Source organism: Sciurus vulgaris (assembly GCF_902686455.1).
Source record: "Sciurus vulgaris genome assembly, chromosome: X".
In the NCBI taxonomy this organism is placed as follows: Eukaryota; Metazoa; Chordata; class Mammalia; order Rodentia; family Sciuridae; genus Sciurus; species Sciurus vulgaris.
Genome location: NC_136471.1, coordinates 65,755,757 through 65,779,709, shown reverse-complemented (window position 1 = coordinate 65,779,709; position 23,953 = coordinate 65,755,757). Strand labels below are relative to the sequence as shown.

The window sequence follows — 23,953 nt, the reverse complement described above, 5'->3', positions numbered from 1 at the left end:
AAAAGGTAAGTGCAAAGCAGAATTCTTGGCAAAGAGTAAAGGAAGGAAGAACCGAAAGGTGATGCTTAAAAAAAATAAAAGAAGAAGAGTGGTTGGACTGGTCTGTTTCACCTAGCACAATGTTTTCAAGGGTCATCTGTGTTGGAGCTTCTGTATTTTTTAATTAATGAGTATTATTCCATTATATGGCTACATCACGTTCACTTTATCAATTCTTCCAATGTTGAACATTTGCATCATTCTTACTTCTTAGTTATTGAGAACATTACTACAGCAAATATAAAGTGAGTCAAAGAAGGACAAATAATGCTTGAGTCTACCTATATGAGGTATCTAAAACAGCAAACTTATAGAATCAAAGAATAGAATGGGAGTTGCCATGAGAGAAGGAAATGGGGAGCTGTTAATAAATGAGTATAAAAAGTTACAGTTATCCAAGAGGTATAAGTTCTAGTGATATGTTGTACAACATTGTACTTATAGTTAACGGTATACTATACATTTAAAATTTTAAGAGTGTAGAGATCATGTTAAATGTTCTTACTACATTAAAATATTTTTAAAATTTTTTTAAAGTGGCTGAAGTCACTTGATCCTCTAAGCACATGACCGTCTTGAAAAGGATTTTAACCAGAATGGCATAGTCAAATCAATATATCAGGGGAAAAACAAAACCCTATTCACAGTATGGAGAATAACGTGCACAAAATTGGAGCTTTAAGTTTAAAATAAATTTTTATTTAGGGAAAAGTAACACAAACCTTTGGTTGTATCATTAATTTAGTAAAATAAGTAAGTGACTGCATGTTTTATTTAAATATTTGTAAGCTTAAATAGCACTTAAACCCCTGACTGATTTAAAAATAAAACAACTTTTAATGCTTAAAAAGTAAACAATGGCTGAATCACTACTCAAATTCACACAAAGTTCTTGTGAGGAACTTATATAGAACATACATAGGCTTATAATGAATTATACAGTCTCTCCCACAAAGAAAGGTCAAACATGAGTATAAACAAATAACTCAGATCAGAGTGAAATCACAGCATTCCACTGGAAACACTCCATAAAATATGAGAGTACAAATATACAAGTGCAATGTTTTCAACTGTAAAATGGGAGGAATAGGTCCAAAATTACACGAAATCCCTTACACAGTACATCTTGGCATGTTGCTAAAATTTAATAAATGTTGAGTCTCTTTCCTCTTCCTCCTACTCCTTCAGGAAGAGTAATTATTTGAAGAAGAAAAAAGGTTATCACTTGCTTATCATTTACTTATCTTCAAAAATCTAACAACTTATTCTTTTAAAGCTCTAACATACACTGTCCAAAATAATCAAACATGTTATCATTTAAATATTTTGTATTATTAAGTACATTGGCAAAGCTGTACCAAAGAACTTGGTCTTGCAACAGGATCAAAGAAAACACACATAATTCTGATATAATACCAATGACTTGGGTAAGTCATTTTATTAAGCACAGGTAAATATAAGATATGAAAAAAGCATTTCATAAGAATTGCATTGGAGGAAATTGAGATTTGTTTTATCACATCCTGCTCAGATGAGGTTCTATTTTAAAGTTGGCAGCTAGCAAAATATACATATTTGAAGTTTATGGAATGTTGAATGACCATACACCATCATGTGTGGTCTTAATTTTCTGCCATTTTCTAAAACATATCTAGATAAATTAAAGATATTTCAATATCAAATAAAGGACTAGGCTAAAATCAAGGCCAAAAAGAAATGAAATTAACACTGTCAAGAATCTTACCTAAAAAATTTTCTAGGAATAAGAACGTTGTCCAGTCATTTTTCAAAATTTCCCTTTAATCCACATCCTTAATGTTGTACCTCATCATTTGCAGCTATAATATTCAGATTAATTCTCCATGATATACTATTAAAATTGTATTAGTATTTGGAATTGACTTTTCCTAACACTACATTACATAAGATAAACATAAAATAAAGTACTTACACCACTCCCATTACATCCAACAATAAATAATAGATTCCCCTGACAGGACTTTGATGACCTGGCAAAGCCCAAGTGCTTTCAGCCCAAATCATATGAAACCATAAATCACTCTTTATTTTATAGAACATTTCAAAATGGATTCTTGCTTTCTACCTTGAAAGTCATTTCATGTGTTATTTATAACTAGTGAAGAACCGAATGGAAAGAAAATTACATAGAACTAGAAAATTTACTGTGACTGCTTTTATAAAGAATAACTTCGCTTTCTTAGGGGAAAATACCTCAGAATTACCAGTAAGGAAAAACTTGTGAATACAAAAAGCTTTTAGTGAACCACGTCCTTTATTTTACTACTGAAACCTAGGTAAAGATCCTCTGCACTATTGTAAACAAAATATAAACAACATTAGAGACAGAAATGACTAGAGAGCAATTGCAAATATAATACTGCATACTTCAGTCATGTTGAAGAACACTGAAAAAATATGACATCACAAAATAAGGCAAAAAATGAGTTTCAAGTCAGGTTCAATAGTTTTGCTGATTCCCATCCTGAATTTTAAATTCAAAGCTTATATCTTAAATCTACATCTTAGTAGCTGCCTTATTAAAAAGAAAAAGAAAATTACCAGGAAAGTAAACTTGGGAACCACCAAGAATAAAGAAAAGCATTGTTTTTAAATTAACAATCATTTCAATTCACTTTGACACCTCACAAAATATCAAACATATTAATAAATGTAGTAACTTTCAAATTGATGAAATTTTTAGTTTTAGAAAAATGTACTACCAATAAATATTAATATTAATGTAGAATTTGTTACTTTTTAAAATTTCAATATAACATAAGCTCTTAGGAATAAGAAGAATATTGTTTCAGTATTCTAAGTACTAAGTCAGAAGGACTGGTTTCTCGTTTCCAGGTTTACACTAAATAGCTATGACATCAGGAAAGTAACATACTGTGTTAGTCAGATTTGTGCTGCTCTGACCAAAATAGGTGACAAGAATAACTTAGAGGAGGGAAAATTTATTGTAGCTCAAGGTTCTACTAGTTCAGTCAAAGGTCAGCCGGCCAAGTCCATTTATTTGGGCCCAAGGTAAAGTACAACAACATGGCAGGAGTATGTGGTGGAGGAGTGCTACTCCATCATGGCAGCCAGGAAACGGGATAGGCGGAAGGGACTACGGGCAAGACAAACCCTTTCAGGGCATACTCCCAGTGACTCATCTCCTCCAGCTACACCACACCTGTGTGCAGTTACCACTGAGTCCATTCAATTAAGATGGACTGATTTCAGTTCCAACTCTCACAACCTAATCATTTTACTTCCAAATACTCCTGCATTAACATAGGAGCTTTTGGGGGATGCCTCATATACAAATCATAATACTTATCCTCTCTGGAATTCAGCTTCTTATAGATCTACTTATAAGATAAAATGAGGGACTTGGCATAAGTAACCCAAAAGATTATTATAGGTTCTGAAAGGTGAATATTAATATTGCATCAACAACAAATTGACCTCTATTTTTGGGCAAATGACATGAACTAAAAAATAAAATCAGGATTCTAGGAATAAAGAGTTGCTGAATCTCCCCCAAGGTCCCTCATTCTCTCATATGTGGAAGGTAGAGAGAAAAAAAGGAATTAATAAAGAACCTGGAAAATAGAAGGGAGATCAGTAGAATAAAGGCAGGGGGCCAAGGGAGAAGGAGGAAGGGAGAGGAAGGGGAAGAACTGGGGGATGAAGTTACCAAATTATGCTATATGCACATATGAATATAACACAATGCATCCCACTGTTACATATAACTATAACCTATCAATTAAAAATAAATAAATAAATAAATAAATAGAAGGAAGTTGAACAGAGTAGAGGAAGGGGATCACAGGAAAAAAGGAAAGGAGGGAAAGAGAAAGTGCTGGGGATAGAAATGGAGAAAAGTATGTTATATGCATTTATGAATATATCAATATGAACTCCACTATTATGTATAATACACAAATGAAAACACTTTCGATTATTTTTATTGGTTCTTTTTAGTTATACATGATGATAGGGTTCATTCTAACACAATCATAAAAGCATGGAATACAGTTTGTTCTAATTTAGTCCCCAGTCCTTTGCCTTTTCCTCCCCTCCTATCTCCGCCAGTCATCTTCCCTCTAATTTCTGGTATGTACTTATATTTTTTATTAGTGTAGTCTGGATATACATGAAAAACACTTTTGAAAAGCAAACAGTGCAACCAGAATACCAAATCCACACACCTAGGGACAACATCTATAACACAACTAGGTGATAAAATATCATAATGAACCCCAAAATACAAACCACCAATAACTATAAGGCCCACATTGTATCACAAAGCGAGCAAAAGGAAATGAAGACAAATTTTTGATAGCCTTGAGAGCCAGAAAATCTCCAAAATTGTTATCAGGTACTCACTGAAATGTTAAAAGACTGCATGAGCCAGGCCTGGTGGCAAATACCTGTAATCCCAGCAGCTAGGGAGGCTGAGGCAGGAGGATGGTGATTTCAAAGCCAGCCTCAGCAAAAGCAAGGCACTAAGCAACTCAGTGAGGCCCTGTCTCTAAGTAAAATACAAAATAAGGCTGGGGATGTGGCCCGGTGGTCAAGTGCCCCTGAGTTCAATTTCCAGTACCAAAAAAAAAAAAAAAAAAAAAAAAAAAAAAACATAGGGAAAGCTCATTTCACTTAAAAAAAAAAGCAACACAAAAAGATTTTGCTCAAATTCCATTCAAGGTACTATAAGAGAAAAGGGAATACAGAGAAAGATAACATTCCACAGACAATGAAAGAATGTCAGAAAGATATCCTCACAAATTGGATGAAAACTTTTAATGTAATTGTGGTAATATGAACTAAAAGAAATTAAGAAAATGGCAGCAGCTCTGACAGAACATCATAAATCACAATTAGAAAAGCTCAAAAGTGAGGTGATTAGAGACCAGCCATTTGAAAAAGAATGAAATGGGTTAAGAAATTGCTTTTGTAAAATGAATTCAGTAATGAAAACTAAGCTACAGACTCCAAAAGAGCAAAGAAACAATAAAAAACTGGACATGAATGAAGGGCAGGTGATGGAGGTACTGTGATTATGCTTAAAACAGAGAGAGACTTTATCTTCCAGATAGATGTTGAAATATTTACAGATAGAATGATAACTGGAATTCTTCAAAATAATCCAGGGTGGGAAATGAGAGAGAAGGTAAAGAATATACAGAAGAGTAGCTATAAAACTGATAAATGCTGAAAATACAAGACTGGTGCATGGGAGATTATCTTACTATATTTTTTTATGTTTGAAATTTTCCATAATAAGAATCACTCTGGAAAGTAGTATGGAGATTTCTCAAAAAACTAGATATGGGGGCTGGGTTGTAGCTCAATGGTAGAGTACATACCTAGCATGTAATGAAGCAGTATGTTCGAGCCTCAGCATCATATAAAAATAAACAAATAAAATAAAGGTATTGTGGCAAAAAAATATTAAAACAAAAAACCAGAAATGGAACAACCATTTGACCCAGTTATCCCACTCCTCAGTATATATATCCAAAGGATTTAAAATAAGCATATTACACTGACACAGTCATATCAATATTTATAGCAGCACAATTCACAATAGCTTAGCTATGGAGCCAACCTAGGGGCCCTTCGACACATGAATGGATAAGGAATGGAATGTTACTCAGCCATAAAGAATAATGACTTTCTGGCATTTGCCAGTAAATGGATGGAATAGGGTACTATCATGCTAAGTAAAATAAGTCAATCCCAATAAACCAAAGGCCCAATCTTTTCTCTCTTTTCTCTGATAAGTGGATGCTGATATATAATGGAGGGCAAGGGAGTAAGGAAAGATTGGAGGAACTTTCGATTGGGCACAGGGAATGAAGAGAGGGGAGGAGGCAGGGGAGTGGAAAAGATGGTGGAATGAGATGGACATCATCACCCTTTATACATGTATGATTGCACAAATGGTGTGATTCTACATCCTGTACAACCACGGAAACTGAAAGTTGTACTCCATTTGTGTACAATGAATCAAAATGCATTCTGCTGCCATGTATAACTAAATAGAACAAATTTTTTAAAAAGTTTATACTCATGAGTTAAAATACCCACATCTGAACCTACTCAGCCTTCTTATTAAATTTTAAAGAACATATTTTAGAAGTACATTTTCATGTTTTCAAAACCTTAAATATCAATAAAATAAAAACGAACAAGAAAGTCTAACTTCAATGGGAACCTATCTTATGAAGTACATCAATGAAGATTCTAGCTAAACTCCTAAGAAAAGCAAAACTGTCCACCTGGCAGGGGTCTGCATTTCAACAGGGTGTTTATATATTTACTTATATTGAAAAGGAACCACATGCTGTGGTTTTACCTTTTAGCTTTTCCAAATAAGATTTTTATTCACCTTAATAAAGATGTACTTCAAAAGTTAAAAAAAATACTCATACAAGGGTTAGCAATTAATGTTAAAATAATTATATGAATCCCTGGCATCAAATTGAACATTTGTACAGTAACAAATTTACAATTTACAGATTATTTTCAATACTGGGGGGGGAGACATTCATACCATAGAAGTACTAGACCATCACCATTCCATTCTAGGGTCAATCTTAACAACACTCATGGTGGATCAACAAGATATTATATTTCTTCTGGTATGCTCCAACATGATATTCATACCCCCTGAGATACAGTCTAATCAAAAATGTTAACCTTTAGATATAACTTCCAGTTTAGAGGGAAAACACAAGACAGAGGAATAAGGTAAATGATACTACAAGGAAGGCAGCATCCAAGTACCAAATACAGGACACTCTGTAAGGCCACTGACCTGCTATACTTAAACATTTATCACGTTTAAAAGAAAGGATGGACAACCTTAGACTAAAACATTTTACAGGACAATAATTAAGAAGCAATGCAAAATGCTGAATTGAACTCCATTACATATACCATTTAAAAAGGGTATGAGGGTGGTGCTGAAGAAAATTAAACATGGTCTCTGTGATAGATGAGAAAAAATTGTACTGGAATGGACCATAAGACAAGGATTATCAACTGAATAACTTGCATAGTTGCATGCATGGTATTCTCTTATTTTAGCAGAAATGTGTATGTTCCTGACAATATATATTTCCTGTGAGAGAAGCTTAAAAAACTGAGAAATAACAGGCAAACAAATACATAAACTTTGGTAAACCAGCATAACCTAGTGAAGCTGAAGGTTTGCAAGCCTAGAATACTGTATGATAACAGTGTGATCTACAGATATACATATCTAAATGTTTCCACAGAAATTTTGAAAGTACACTTCATATGTGTTATTAGTCCTTTGTTATAAACTTCAGATAATTTCACTCTGACCTCATTTTACTTTTAGTTTGCTATTTTTAGAGTAGATGCTATAATGTTTTACACATTCAGATGTTTCCTTTTTTAAAATTTCTGTAGCTTCAAAGAGGGAAACTTACCATTTCCCAACAGATCTGATGACCTACTCTACTCTTCCTTCTTCATACTTCCCACTTTAATACACACAACACTGAAAGAGACACCTAGATTAGTGACTAAGAGAAAGTCCAAACGTGGATCATATAGGACAAAATAAGGTAGCTATTTCAATTTGGTGGCATAAGAATAGATTATTAGCTTAATGATGCTGGAACTGTTTGCTAAATTTTTTTAGTTGTTGATGGACCTTTATTTTTATTTTATTTTCATGTGGTGCTGAGAATCGAATCCAGTGCCTCACACAAGCTAGGCGTGTATTCTACCACTGAGCTACAACCCCAACCCCAAGTTTGCTAATGTTTTATGGGGAAAAAACTCATACTCTACAATAAAATGAATCAGAAGAATTAATGTTTAAATCTAAAAATTGAAATACTGAGCATGTGTGAGGCTCTGGATATGATTCCCAGTACAGGGGGAAAAAAGAAAAAAAGAAATATTGAAAAAAGAAAATAAGTTATAATATATACTTTACCTCCATCTTGGAGGGAAAGGCTTTCCATGCATATCTCCAAATGCAGAAACCATTTAAAAATCTTTAATACACTTAACAATATAAAAATTACAAGTTTTCATACTAGAAAGTATCATAGAATCAGAAAGAAAATTTGATTTTATATATATATGCATATATATATATTTGACAATAAGGACAAAAACAAAAGAGAAAACTACAATTCAACAATTGAATATACTTGATGTACAGATATTCAAAAGTCTGCAAAAATATACTAGAAACCAAATTCAACAGCACATTAAAAAGAACATTTACCACAATCAAGTAGGATTTATTCTAGAAAAACAAGCATGGTTCAATATACAAAAATCAATAAATGCAATATGCCAAATTAAAAGAATAAAGCACAAAAATCATATGATCATTTCAATATATGCAGAAAAAACATAACATCCCTTCATGATAAAAGCTCAACAAATTAGTTATAGAAGGAATGTACCTCAAAACAATAAAAGTGATATATGACAAAATCATAGTAGAATACTGAACAGGGAAAAATGGAAAGCTATTCCACTAATATTTGGAAAAGATAACTATGTCCACTTTCAACACTTTTATTTAATATATTATTGGAAGTGTCAGCCAGAGCAAATGCTCAAGGGAAAAAAAATAAAGGCATCAAAATTGGAAAGGAAGAAGACAAACTGCCCTTGTGTGAAGACCATATGCTCTTATATATAACAAAACCTTTAGGCCTCCACCAAAAATCTGTTGGAAATAATAAAGGAATTCAGCAAAGTTACAAGACACAAAATCAAGACAAAAAAATCAGCAATATTTCATTATGCTAACAGTGAACTATCTGGAAAACAAATTAGGGAAAAAATTCCATTTACAACAACAACAAATCCTCAGAATAAATTTAACCAAGGAGGTAAAATCTTTTTAAAAAACTACAAAACATCAACAAAGGAAACTACATATAACAAAGAACTGAAGTCTTTAGTGTGTAACAAAGTATTATACATTGATAGGAAAAAATTAATGATCGAATGGAATATGGGTTAAAGCAATTTAAAAAGGAATGATAGGTAACCAAGACACACATTAAATATTCAGCCTCACTTATTACATTAAAATTAAATTCAAACAAGAAAATAACATTGTTTGTCTATCAAGATGACAAAATTAAAAATACAACAATCATACCCAATATTGAAAGACTATGGAAACAAGCATTCTAGTACTCAGCTAGTGAGATAATAGATTGAGGAACTTTTAAGGCAACTCATCAATATAAATCAGAAGCATTACTGAACCACCTTCAAAACCTCAATCCAAAAATTGTGACTACTGATACGTTTCCTAAGGAAAGAATATGTACAAAACAATAGATACATCAGTAGTTTGTACAAGTGATAAAATGCAAAGCTTAAATTTCCAACAAAAGTTGACTATTCAAATAAATGACATTATATCCATAAAAAGATTATTTAATAAGCAACTATTTTAGATGGTATTAGTAAGATTTTTGAAATGGCATAATTCCACAGAAGAAAAACGGATAAGAATTTGTCAAGGATTAGGGATAAACTAAGGAGGAAGAAGTCCATAGGTACAAAAGTGTACCATTAAAGATCATTTTGCAGGCTGGGTTTGTGGCTCAGTAGTAGAGCACTTGCCCAGCATGTGTGAGGCACTGGGTTCAATCCTCAGCACCACATTAAATAAATAAATAAATAAATAAATAAATAAATAAATAAATAAATAAATAAATAAATAAAAAAAATGCAGTTATTTTGTCCATCTACAACTAAAAAAATAATTTTTAAAGAAAGATCCTTTTGCATTCTGTATCTGGACTGTGGTGATAATTACATTAAATCTACACATTTGATAAAAACACAAAGAACCAAATACATACAGGAGCACATGTAAAACTGGTAAAATCTTAATAAGATCAGTGTACAAGAATTTCCTTGTTGTGACACAGTTACACAAAAATCTTACCATTGGAGAGAAACATTATATAGGGTCTTTCTACATTATTTTTTACAAATGTATGTGAGTTGACCATTATTTCCAAATGGAAAGGCTCTTTTACTTTTTGTTTTGGGAGGGTAAGTATCAAGGATTGAGCTTAGGGGCACTCAACCACTGAGCCACATGCTGAGACTTTTTTATATTTTTATTTTGAGACACTAAAATTGCTGAGGCTGGCTTTGAACTTGTGATCCTCCTGCCTCAGACTCCTGAGCCACTAAGATTACGAGTGTGCCCCAACTCAGATTACAAGCCATGCCTGGCTCCAAATGAAAAGTTTCTTAAATGAGCACTGCGGAAGAACATTTGGTTGATCTGGAATGATGTTCATGACATACTGTGAAGAAAAAAACAGGTTTAAAAATAGACTCTACAATAACATATATTTTTATTTAAAAAAGTACACAAACATAAAGAAAAGGTCTGAAAGTTGATGCATATAAGTGTCAGTTATTACTCTTTAATTTTTTTAAGGACAGGGCTGTTGGAGGAAAACAGATATTACCATATATGTGCTGTCAATTAAAACATATGTACCCATTATAAATACTAACAGCTATTAGAAACTGTAAGAACCAAAGAACAATAAAAGAAAGTCAGGGCTGGGGATCTTGCTCTGTGGTACAGTGCTCGCATAGTATGTGCAAGGGCTGGATTTGATCCCAAACAGATCGAATTAAAAAAAAAAAAGAAAAAGTAAAAAACTTCCAGCAAGGTGTGCAGGAACATGCCTGTAATCTCAGCAACTCAACAGGCTGAGGCAGGACCACAGGTTAGAGGTAGCCTCAGCAATTCTGAGACGCTCTAAACAACTTAATGAGACCCTGTCTCAAAAAACCAAACATAAAGGGCTGGGGATGTAGTTCAGCGGTATAGTGGCCCAGGCTTCAATTCCCAGTACAAAGAAAAAGAAACTTCTTTAAAAACTGAACAATGAATTCCATACTTGACCTTAAAAACTGAATTTGCAAGTGCAGATCTCCAAAACAAACAAAAAAAAAGGCAAACCCTAGCATGTTCACAAAGTATTTCAGCGGGAGATTATATACCTTGGAATCAATGAAGAATTCTTACAAATTATATCTTAAAATGTTAATGTAGTCTCTGATCCCATGTATTTTCATTGATTTAGTGGCTGATTTTTTTTCCCGTTTTAAGGGTTAAACACAACCTGGGAATTCTGTTCATTTTCATTAAAAGATTTGAAAGCTGACACAGATGTTAAAATGTTTTCAAAAAAGGGTTGACATGAGGCTATTGTTCTGTCATGATTTTAATTACAACAATCTTAACACTCCAAAACGAAATGAGCAACCACAAACCTAGGGGAAACTATTCTGATCTTGATAGTGTTATTTTTTTTTTTTCAGTTGGAAGAATCCAACAAGCTCAATCTAATATCTCAGCTTTAGTCAAAGCAACTTAAGTCTTAACTGTCTTGATACAGGCCAAATTTAGCTAGGCCTCAGACTCCACATTTGTAACAAGGAGATGATATAGCATTAACCACCAACAGAATTACTGTGAGACTCAAAAGGGACAATGCAAAGTATATGAGAACATTATTAAGAAAATAAGTAAGTATGCTAGTACCTTTCTAAACGTGATAAAACCCAAATAAGTCAGTAGTACAACATTTTCAACTTAAAGCTCTTGGTAAAACCTAATACAAGATGAAACACATTAAGCATTACACTGGCCATGATCCCTTGGTCACTTCTATTTGAAAACTTTTTTTGACAGCCTCAGTATGATAATATGCTAACCTCCATAATCATGCTCTGATTAATCAACATCTGTGATGAGTTATTGTCTTCTTTTTACATTTCCCTTTAAAGAAATTATTAGAAAAGCAAAAAGACCATAAATCAACCTTTCAATAAGTATCTCTAACTTCTTGGTCACAACTAAATGTTTCCAAATTATCTCCCATCTCTCTACACAATATATCATAAACTGGGCACTGAGTGATTTTTAGTCTACTTTACATTTAAATCCATTTGCATATATAACAGGCAAAGGCTAACTTTTCAGTTCAAGGTCTTCACACTAAAATGGAGTAACAGATGATTTAGCATGAGTAACAGGTCAATTATATGGAATTATAATTGTTTCTGTGCATTGGGATTTTATGTAAAACATGAGAATCTGAGGGTGAGCAGCCACATTTGATTTTAATTGCTGCAGCCTGAGTTATCCAAAACATCATGAGAACACAGGAGAAAATGAGAAAATGACAAGAGGCATGGGAGATGAAAATGATGCTGCTGAGGGAACTGGTAACAGATGTGGCTCTCTCTAAAGAACTGCCTCGAATTTATGATTCACAGAGAAGTGTAATCTGTACTGAGAGAGTCTTCTCCAGAGTTAGATAACTCCCTTTACTTTTCGAGGTATTGAGAGCAGAAAAGATATACTCTTCCATCAATAAATGCCTGGAGAAATGCTAAGCATTTTTCAGAACAGCAAAATCTATAGGCTTTCTTTAGCTCCTTCAACATTTCTTACACCAAAAAGGAAGTGTTTCATACTATGCCCCAAATAAAATGAACACTAAGTCTGTTCAAAGCAAATGATAAGTAAAAAATTTAAATAAAAAAATAAGTAATGCAAGGAGATGAGTAAAAAAGGAAGGAAAGAAAATCTATGAAATACCAGGTAAGAAATCTGATTGAAATAGTGATAATGAATACAGAAAGTTCTTTTCCACCAAGCAGCCAATGGGAAGACGAAGAAGATGAATCAGACACTTGAATACTTTCACTACTGTCCATGGAAATAATAAGTCCTTCCTGAAAAGCATCCAGGCAATAGTAATAGTACTAAAAGCACCTCAGTATGGCTTAAGGGGCAATAAAAATCAACTACATTTTCTGAGCACTAAGCATTTTATATGAATTATTTCATTCAATCCTTAACACTGCTCCATAAAATGTATTGTATTGAAAAATAAGATAAAGCTGAAAGAGGTACATGTCTAAAATGGTACAGGAGACATAGCTAGGATTCAAACTTAGTTTGTATGATTCCAGAGCCACACTGTAAGTTGCTACATTATACTACTGCTCATGAGATTATATGCATGCCAAAGCAAGTAAAATGTATGGCATAACATTTGTAAAACTAAATGACTTCTGATATACTATTCTCCCTCATACCATCTGTTATTCTGATATTCTATAGTCTTTGAAGTTTTTGCCCTAGTGCCCTACAAAAAAAACTGTATATGAATTAAAAAATCATCCTTATTATAAGTATGCTGATATTACATGCCTTTTTTGAAGCTGTAATCCATTTCATGACCAACAAGTAGGTGGGATCTTAGAATTTAAAAAACAAAACCCTGCTCTAGACAACAGGGATACAGATATTTGGAAATATATGAGGAAGAGCATATACATCATGGGATGTTAGAACCACATACAGGCATCCTGAGAGAGGATTAAATGAGATATAAATATGGGAAATCACATATGTTAAGTCTGGCACAAATTGATATTTGGCAAATATCAGTTTTCAAAGCACTTAGTACAACATTACTACTTCCCAAGGTTTAGAGAAATAAAGCTACTCAAATACCATTAAAACAATTATGGTTGTCTTAGCTTTTTCACTTCTCTAACTAAAATATCTGACGAGAACAAATTTAGAGGAGGAAAAGTTTATTTGGGGTCTCACAGTTTCAGAGGTCTCAGTCCACAGACACCTGGCTCCATTCCTCCAGGCTTGAGTGAAACAGGACATCATGGTGGAAGAGTGTAGTGGAGGGAAGTGGCTCAAGAAGTCATATCAGGAAGCAAAGAGAAAGAGACTCCACTTGTCAGATACAAAATACATATTCCAAAGGCACTCCCCCAATGCCCATCTACTCCAGCAACACCCTACCTGCTCTCAGAAACCAACCATTGAATTCCTATCAGGGGATTAATTCACTGGTTGGGTTAAGGCTCTCATAACCAATCATTTCACCCCTAATATCTCACATATGAGATTTTGGGGGACACCTAATGGTCAATGAATGAGCTGCCAGTCAAGGTTAACTAGTTTAACATTTCAATTGAAAAACATCAAGGAATGGAACTGCATTACATACATGAACTCTCCTGAGAAAACAGCTTATCATATCGAGAAAACGGTTTTTGATGGAAAAATTTCTCAGGTATATTAAACACTGACTTTTTTTTTTTTTTTTTTTTTTTCAGCGCTGGGGATTGAACTCAGGACCTTATACTTGCAAGGCAAGCACTCTACCAACTGAGCTATCTCCCCAACCCCCTGACTTGACTTCTTAAAAGGTCTATACAGAACAGAATTTAGCTTTTCTCAAGGACACAGGGTTATGAATAAGCACATACAATGTAACTCAAATTTCTCATTTTACAGATGAGCAAACAGATGCCCAAGGTTATGCAATTTCCCCAAATCATACAGCACGAAGTCATAGGATAGGAAGGTCATGTGATTATCACATGCCAGGCTGCCACATCTATTATTGTACTATTCTGAACACTAACTTGCATGAAAATCAGGATTCAGGGGCACAGTTTCCATTGTAATTTCCCTTATGTCTGTTATTTTTGTTATGCCTTTTTCCATAACCTTCAGCAATAAGGTTCTTTAAACGTACCTATATTTTTATATTCTGCAAGACAATGATAAGCCAGCTCACTCCACACACCATCTTAGAGGAAAAACTCTGTAAGATAATGTGGTATACTTTAAAAAAAAAAAGTGAAGCAGGGCTAGGGATATAACTCAGTTGGTAGAGTGCTTGCCTTGCATACACAAGGCTTGGGTTCAAATCCCACCACCACAAAAAAAAAAAAAAAGAAAGAAAAGAAAGTGATGCAGACTAAACCTCTGTAAGGTCTTCAGAAAGGAATGATAAAATGAAAAGCCCATGTTGTCTTAAGAATCGGGGATGTGACTGTCTAGAAGTCTAAAAAGCTTCTAAGAAAAATCAATAGGTAAACTTCACAAGGGCAAGGCGTCAATAAATATGGGTTGAACACCCTAAACAATGAGTGCTTGTTGCTACACTAAATGGGGAAAAACCATTGTGCTATTTCGTATGTCTACATCTTCCCTTTTCTATACAGATAACAACTGTCACTTACACATCTAATAATACCCCCAAAACAGTTTTTGCAGAAATTGATAACACTATATCTTCAAAGAGGATAGTTCTAATATGCTGAGCATACTAGAAGTATTTCTAAAATAGGAATAAGTTCTAAGACCTGAAGGATTTCCCTATATATGAAGCATGTCAATATTATCACATAGCTCTTATAACTTAGATCCTGACTACTCTTCAGTTTTGCTCTCTGCTAGATTAAATGGGCTCTCTCCTAGATTATACAGATAAATCACCTCCAATGAGATGTTATATTACAATGACTATTTTTAATCTCCTTCTTTATTCTATTTTTTCTATTTTATCACAGTTCAGATAATTTATCTTATTCTTCTGTCTTTGGATACTCCAGAGATATTTTCTGTATTTTCTGATTAGAAGGAAATGGGCTTAACTAAGAAAGTACACATAACATTTGATTTTTCCCATGATCTCTTAAAAATGTGATCTTAAGGAAAACTTTCACCTTGTCTTAAAGAAAATAAGAATACAAATTAGTCAAGGTTAAAGGGATTTTAAAAAATATCCTCAGATAATTCTACTTGAAGGAATTTTCTCTTGACAGTATTTTAAGAAGAAGTTTAAATAGAAAAATTATCTCATAGCCTATTTCTTCATGTTTCTGATACATGTATGGTATATCTCCCTTTGTTAATAGAACTGAAATAACAATACACTACTTTCCTATGATTTCCACTAATAGTACATTTAATAAAGCAAACAAAAAGCAACAAGGTTACTTTAGGAAACTATTTTAGAAAAGAAACAGTCTAAATGTACTACAAATAATTCCCATTAAAAGTAATGATAGGAATTATTGAAATCATTTTACTTGGGAAATGACTTTTATCCAGTATTTCTCTTTTGATGTACCTAAAAACAAAGTTTTGTACCATAGGTTTTTCTTTTCAGGGGTTGGGGATGCATCAGGGATTGAACCCAGGGGCACTCTCCCACTGAGTCATATCCACAGTCCTTTTTTATTTTGAGGCAGGGTCTCCCTAAGTTGCTTGGCCTCATTAAATTGCTGAGGCTGACTCTGAACTTTTGATCCTCTTGCCTCAGCCTCTGGAGCTTCTTGGAATACAGGAATGCACCACCATGCCTGCCCTATATCATAAATTTAAGCAATATACTTGGGAAAAAAACAGATATGAGTCATTACTGGGTGATATGAAAAACTTAACTTTTAAGGTTAGTTTCCCTTAAGTTGTTCTTGTACACTGAGAATTAATATTATACTCAGTAGAACGAGCCAAAATAAATCTTTTTTTCCAAATACAAAAGAAGCCTCCTGATGCAGTTTTCTGGATCGCTCATAGTATCTTCCTCTCTCTACCAGAACTGACTCCAAAAGGATAGGCACGTTCCATATTTTTAACTGTACCAGAAGGCAAAAATTTGTCAGAAGAATTAACAGCATTTAACAATACAAATTAGCATGCAGCAATCAGAATTTGCAGCAAGTAAGAAAAAATTATCTTGATTTGAAATTTAAAAAACACCCATGTTTCTAGGTAACAAAAAGCAAGAATATAGAGCTCAAGTACAGTTTTTAAAAGAACTACTGTAGAATAGATGTTGTTTTTAGTTTTATGGCAGACTGGAAAGAAAAAAATGAATAATCTATTGGATCTTTCCAGCCCTTATCCAACATTTCCTTATAGCAGATACAGCCAGGTGATCTGGAGCCATGTAATTATTTTTTGGCTGGAAATAAACATGTCCTTGCTGTTCTGAGAACAGTTACCCAGGTACAAGTAGCATAAGAGAATTACTGGTTGGGCAACACCTTAAAAGCTACCTAATGTGTCCTCCCTACTTGCAAAAGGAGGAAGCCACAGCTCTGAGAAATTAAGTGTCTGGCCCTTCCAATTCACATAGCTAATGGACAAGCAAGATCTAGAACCAAGATTTCCCAATTATTTCTACTAATATAGGTAAACTCTGAGAGTCAGAACAACTGCTTCTCTTTATAGGAAAGAAAGGGCCTTTGAAAATTTACCAGCTGTGTGATCAAGTTGTATTTCCAAGCCCCTTTTTTTCTCACTCTGCAAAATGTAGAGAATACTTATTCTAGTAAGACTCTTGTGAGGATTACATCTGACTTGTAATCTGTTTAGTCCAGTTATTAGGAAATATTAAGCATTTGAAAACATCTGGCTATGATTTTTACTCTGATCCTGGAAACATGGCTACTCTTACTGTTTTGGAGAACAAATTGAATTCACTAACACAATGGACAGATTTCCATCCACCAGAGTTTCTCCACATTCAGGCCTACCACATTATACTTACAGTAGAAAACCCCACCCAACAATTTCATCCCATCAAAATGTATCCCTTATGCTATTAAGAAAAAAACACTAATTGTGAAAAATGTCTTCTGCTACATGTTGTCTGTTTAATTTGTCAACTAGAAATTGGGGGGGGGGGGTGGGATATTGGCTCCACCCAAAACATGGAGAACAAATGATGGAAAAATAAGGGGAAAATAAGGTCACACAACTCTGGAGCTTGTTCTCAGCACATTTTAGTTGTTGGTGGATAGTTGAGTAGAGGAAAGCAAGATGCTTTCTTCCAGCATCATAAAGCACGAATAATGGCTACTTAAACAAAATACAATTCTCTAGGCTTCTCAACAAAAATAGAAAAGAATCCGTTTTCTTTCCCTTAGTAAATATGCACACAGGTCACAACTGATCATCGTTCTTGTAAAACTGCAGATTAAGTTGTATTTGAGCTGCTCTGTACCACAGGATCATACGAATTTATGAAAACGTCTTATGAAATGGCGAGACAAAATGATGAGGACTATCACCTTGAAATCGACAAGGAAGGAACCATGTCATGCATGAGGCATCTCCATTGATAAAATCCCGACCGTCTGTTCTCATGAAACTGCAAATCCACCTCCCTCTAAAGAAATGAACAGGAATCACCACAGCAACCAACCTCAGCAATCGGCATCGACCAGATCGACCCCTACTCAAATGGCGTTAAACACCGCGGATCCAAGCCCCTCCCTGGAGCTTCCAAGTCCCGCGCTGACTCCAGACTACCTCACTTCCTTTTCGTCCTCCCTCTCATGCGCGACCCCCGGCATTTCTCGCCAACCCCTGTCACTGACAGAGAAGGTAGAAACAAGACAGACTTCGTACACTTTGCCTGGGGAGTACCATGGCCACACATACCCGTCCCTATTACGATCACATCAAACTCCGAAGGGAGATTATCCGCCATCTTGACAGGAAACGTGTCATGTGACTATTGCTTGTGGAAATGAGATCAAGTTAGGTATTCCCTCGGTAGGAGGCGGAAGGGAAAGTAGTGCCTTCTGGGTATTGTAGTTCTTGGTTGTAGGCTCCATGTAGACAACTACAGCATTCTATTTGAAGTGTTTACGCGAATGTTAAAAGCTCCATTCATTTTCCAGGCTGAGTGCAGTAGCTCATTTAACATGAAGGTTTGAGTTATAAGTGTAGAATTTTTACTGACTGACTAGGATGAGTGTGGGAATATTTGGGTACTTCTCGACAAAGATAACAACAAGAATCATTAGGAGACACGGATGGCGGGTTGAACATGCTTTGTTAACATACTCTGTTAACAAAGGAGATTTACATTCCAACCCAAAATACTTCCCCAGCGTGTCCGTACTTTTCATTCGGGCCCCTGAGTTATTGTTTTTCACATCAATAACTTTCTAACTACAGTCAGTGTCTTTTTCATCTTTGTCTCTCCAATGAAAATCCACAAAACACCTTGCCCTAGTTTAGCCAGGATGGAACTCTAAAGGTGCCCATGTGTTCTAGTTAATACAAGCAGGTGCTCTAGCAATATATATTTGCAAAATTAGTCTTGCTATACAAGAGTGGAGGAAAGACATGTGAAAGCATAGTAGATGTTTGTTAAGCATTTAATAGAATCTGATTTTCCGCCCAAATAAGACAAGTCCATGCAAGATTTTCCCACTAAACTACTGCAAAAACGATAAAGGTAAAATTACCTTTATCTTAAAAGGATTGTATTTGATGAGAGGCTTTAGGTTTTCTATACCAAGCAGCTAAGATGGCTTTCTTGAGTATTCTCAAGTTCTGTCACTTCTACTCACCATTGTTTAAATTCCTTTCCTATCTGACAAACCCCAAAGCAAAAAAAAAAAAAAAAAAAAAAAATCGTGGGAGGGTGCATTGAAGTGAGGGTGATTACTTCTGAAATTATTTTAGACAACTTTCAAAATAAGCCCACAAGAATTTTCAGTAGTGGGACCTTCCCCTACATCACCTGTTCTCTGAGCTGTTAGTAGTACCCCCAAGTCACATTGTTTACTTGCAGGTCTTTGTGATCAAGTTCAAACGACTGTTCCTTTAGCATAGAATAGCTGAGAACCTCTCTCCTTAAGATGATGAAGGAGATATATTTAACCTGATTGAGCGTAACACAATGTATACAATCTCAAAAGATCACAACATGCCCCATAAATACGTTCAATTTTTGTCAGTTAAAAATAATAAAATTTTTAAAAAGCAAAGAAGATTATTGGAGAACAACAAAATTTGTGGGATAATTTTTTTTTAAAGTTTGACACAGCTTCTGGCTCCTCCTCCGTTCATTTCCACCCTATACTGGGCCCAGTTTCCTTACATGTGCTACTATTTTTCATAACCTACCATATTAAGCTGAAATTATTTTCATTTAGATTCCTATGAGGTATACACATCCCCATATATACAAATTCACAAACCCTGACCTGTGACATTTTAAAGTATAATCCCCTGTATTTGTACTAGGAATTTAAATAATGTTGGCTGAACTGAACTTAGCTATCATAACAAATGATAAACCCAATGAGAACATGGACTTAGCCATCTTCTCCTTTACACCTGCTCAACACAATTGTCTTGTATTTTTAGATGCTCCAAACATTTGTTAATTTTGAAATGTTCCATGAAAACCCTTTAAAATATATTTTTCTGTGGGTTTCTTTGGCTGCATTTCTGTCACATTTTCCCAGAATCATTAGCAATATTGTAGAAGTTTATTAATTTCCTTTATAGATTATCCTGTTGTGTTAATTCTCTTGCAATATGGTCATCTGATGAATATTTCATGAAAAAAATAGATTACCCAGAGGAGTATAATGTATTGTTCAGTAAATCACTGTGCTATCTGCCTTGGAATGAAAAGAAAGTTTGAGTATCATCAGATATGAAACATCTTATCTGTGAGACTCTTGATATACCAATGGAAAGGAAAATTAATGCATTTCCTAGAGTAAATACAGAAAAATTCCCAAAATCATCTCTAACACTGAGAAACCATGACTGGGACTGTAAGTCAATGGTAGAGTGCTTGCCTTGCATGTGTGAGGCTCTGAGTTAGATCCCTAGTACCAGGAGAAAAAGTGAGATGCCACAAATGGATGGTTAAAAACATGACAAATGAAAGTATCTTACTTTGGAGATTTATGTATATAAATGCATGTATATGTGATATGTACCATACACATCCTTTTCAATATGGGTATCTAACCTTCTAATTTACATAAATTTTTCTAACAATTACACAATGAACATAGAACTCATTATAATTTATACCTCAAATATTCATTAAGCACCTAATTTGTACAAAGCACTAGTTTAGAAGTTGGGACTATAACAATGAACAACAATAGAGTTAAACTCCTGTCTTCATGAAGTTTGCATCTAGTGGAATAAAATAAAATAAATAAATAATTATTCTGTGGAGCTAACTTTCCATTATGGCCTGCCCCAAATTTGAAAACCATTTTTCCCCAATGCTAGAAAGTTCACTCCTCAGAAAGATAATATTACCAACCCAAATTTAGATATCCTTTCTCCAAAGTTATATGACTCATTCACACCCTCACTGGGCATATAAACAATTATCACATTAAAAAAATTTAAACCTTCTGCATGGGGAAAAAGTCCAAAATACTTTTTTTAAATATACTTTCTTAGAGGAAAATAGGAGTTGATACTGTCAGTAAGAAAGATATGAAACAAAACAACTGAATTATTTTCTATTATTCTAAGAACTTCTATTTTTGAGAACTGAAATACTTTATTTGGATAAGCACAGTACAATAAGATAATAGAAAACCAAAAACATGACCACCCTATTAAATCACGGTGACACTAATTTTGTACTTCATGTTTTCCTGAGTTGAAATAATAACATTTCCTGAATATTTATTTTGTATTCAGAAGTTTACTCAATTTCAATTTACTGCAAATGGATTTCCAGTTTTGCCAGCACCATTTGTTGAACAGACTATCTTTTCTCCGTTGTATGTTTTTCTCTCCTTTGTCTAGTATGAGGTGACTGTATTTATGTGGCTTTGTCTCTGTGTCTTCTATTCTGTACCATTGGTCTGCCTGTCTCTTTTGGTGCCAATACCATGCTGTTTTTGTTAATATTGCTCTGTAGTATAGTTTAATGTCTGGTATTGTGATACCTCCTGTTTCAGTTTTTCTACTCAGGATTGTTTGGGCTATTCGAGGTCTCTTGTTCTTCCAGATGAAGTTCATGATTGCTTTCTCTATTTCTATGAGGAATGTCATTTGGATTTTAATTGGAATTGCATTGAATCTGTATAGCACTTTTGGTAGTATGGCCATTTTGACAATGATAATTCTGCCTATCCAAGAACATGGAAGATCTTTCCATTTTTGAAGGTTTTCTTCGATTTCTTTCTTTAATGTTCTGTAGTTTTCACTGTAGAGGTCTTTCACCTCTTTTGTTAGATTAATTCCCAAATTTTTTTTTTGAGGCTACTGTGAATGGAGTGGTTTTCCTAATTTCTCTTTCAGAGTATTCATCACTTATGAATAGAAATGCATTGGATTTACATGTATTGATTTTATATCCTGCTACTTTGCTGAATTCATTTATTAGTTCTAGAATTTTTCTAGTGGAGTTTTTTGGATCTTCTAAATATAGGATCATATCATCAGCAAACAGTGACAGCTTTAATTGTTCTTTTCCTATTTTTTTGTAGCAGCTCAGTTCACAATAGCTAGATTGTGCAACCAACCTAGATGCCCTTCAACAGATGAATGGATAAAGAAACTCTGATATATATACACAATGGAATACTACTCTGCCATGAAGTAGAATAATATTATGGCATTTGCAAATAAATGAATGTAATTGAAGAATATCATGCTAAGTGAAATAAGCCAAGCCCAGAAAACCAAAGGTCAAATGATTTCCCTGATAAGTGGAGAATGATATATAATGGGGGTGGGGGTGGGGAATGAGAGAATAATGGGGGAACTTTAGAATATGTAGAAGGAAATGAGAGGGAGGGGGTATGAAAAATGATGGAAGGAGACAGACATCAATACCCTAAGTACATGTATGATTACACGAATGGTATGAATCTACATCATGTACAACCATAGAAACGAAATGATGTACCCCATTTGTGTACAATGAATCAAAATGCAGTCTGTAAAACATTAAAAGCTAAATAAAAATAATAATAATAATAAAAAAGTAGTTTACTTAACTGTGAGATGACTAGTCTTTTGTTTACAACCAGTAATTTAAGTGGTCTCTATCCCTGGGGCCTTTCTATTGAGCTCCAGAATCAACTATCTAGCCCCTTACTCAACAACTCTTCTATGAATATTCAATATTGAACTCTTGAACATTTCAATCCCATTCCCAATCTTTCTCTTTATCCAGTGCTCTCTGCCTTAGAAATGGTAACACTCTGTACTCACTGAAGTTTAAAAAAAAAAACCCGAGTAGTCCTTAATAAATCACTTGCTTTCACTCAGCAACTCATGCCAGATTTGACTGAAAAAGAATTGTAAATACATCCTGCTTCTCTCAATTTAGACGGCCCCATAGTATCTTTGAAGGACTACTACAGTAGGTCCTAGCTGGACCTCTCATTCATGCTTGCTTGTCTCCAGTCCACTCTCCACACTCCAAGTGGAGTAAATGTCTTAAAATTAAAATCTGATCATGTCCTTTGCTACCCTTAAACCCTTTGTAACTTCCCATTGCTCCTAATATACTTTCCAAAAATCTTAAACATGATCTAAAAGACCCTGCTTAACTGTCCAGTTTCATCCCATATCTCTTCCCCTTCACTCTGTAAACTCCAGCCATATTAACTCTTCATTTCTTCTAAAAGCCTGTACTTCTTCCTGTTTTAAGACTTTCCCACATTCCCTTACATGTGCCTGAAGTGCACCTTTATCCTTCTCCACCCCTTTCTCCTAGTTTAATCCTGCTCATCCTTTACTGTTACTTTTAAATGTCATGTATGGTGAGAGTCTTTGTTGAGTTCCCATTCTAGTTTAATTATCCTACCACCTTATAGATCTCCTTTGTTGAACCTCCCATTGGAAATATCCAATTACTTATGTAATCATATGTTTCATTGTGCTAGAAGGTATACTCTACATAGACAAAGACAGTGCCTGTATTGTTCATCATTATATTCCCAGGACATAATTCAGTGCCTGTTACAGAGTGGCATTCCAAAATATCTGCTGAATGAATAGATGAATGTTAAATTATATGAATTCTTGAGGAAAAAACACGAGTTATAATAGTCAATAATGCTATCATGGTAATACTATGAGTCGTTTGCCCAGGACATTTATTTCATCCTCTGATCTTTTGTTCATAATTGAATGAATACTACACAGGTAGTTAGTACAAAATCAAACTAGCAAAAAACAAGACTAGTAACACTAATAAGTCTCCATATCCTT

The 23,953-nt window shown here is 34.3% G+C and overlaps 1 protein-coding gene across 2 annotated transcripts in view; it reads right to left on the bottom strand.

Annotated features, from left to right (window-relative positions):
• CHM (CHM Rab escort protein) overlaps positions 1-18,456 on the bottom strand; it is a gene marked incomplete at its 5' end in the record, with an annotated part of 170,482 nt that extends 152,026 nt beyond the window's left edge. The window contains one exon of one of the 2 annotated variants that reach the window (XM_079123030.1): positions 18,389-18,456. In XM_079123030.1, coding sequence (XP_078979156.1) covers positions 18,389-18,437 — 49 coding nt within the window. Of the gene's footprint in view, positions 1-18,355 lie in introns of both variants that reach the window. The other variant, XM_079123029.1, reaches the window with a different exon arrangement.
• Between the last annotated feature and the right edge of the window lie 5,497 nt (positions 18,457-23,953).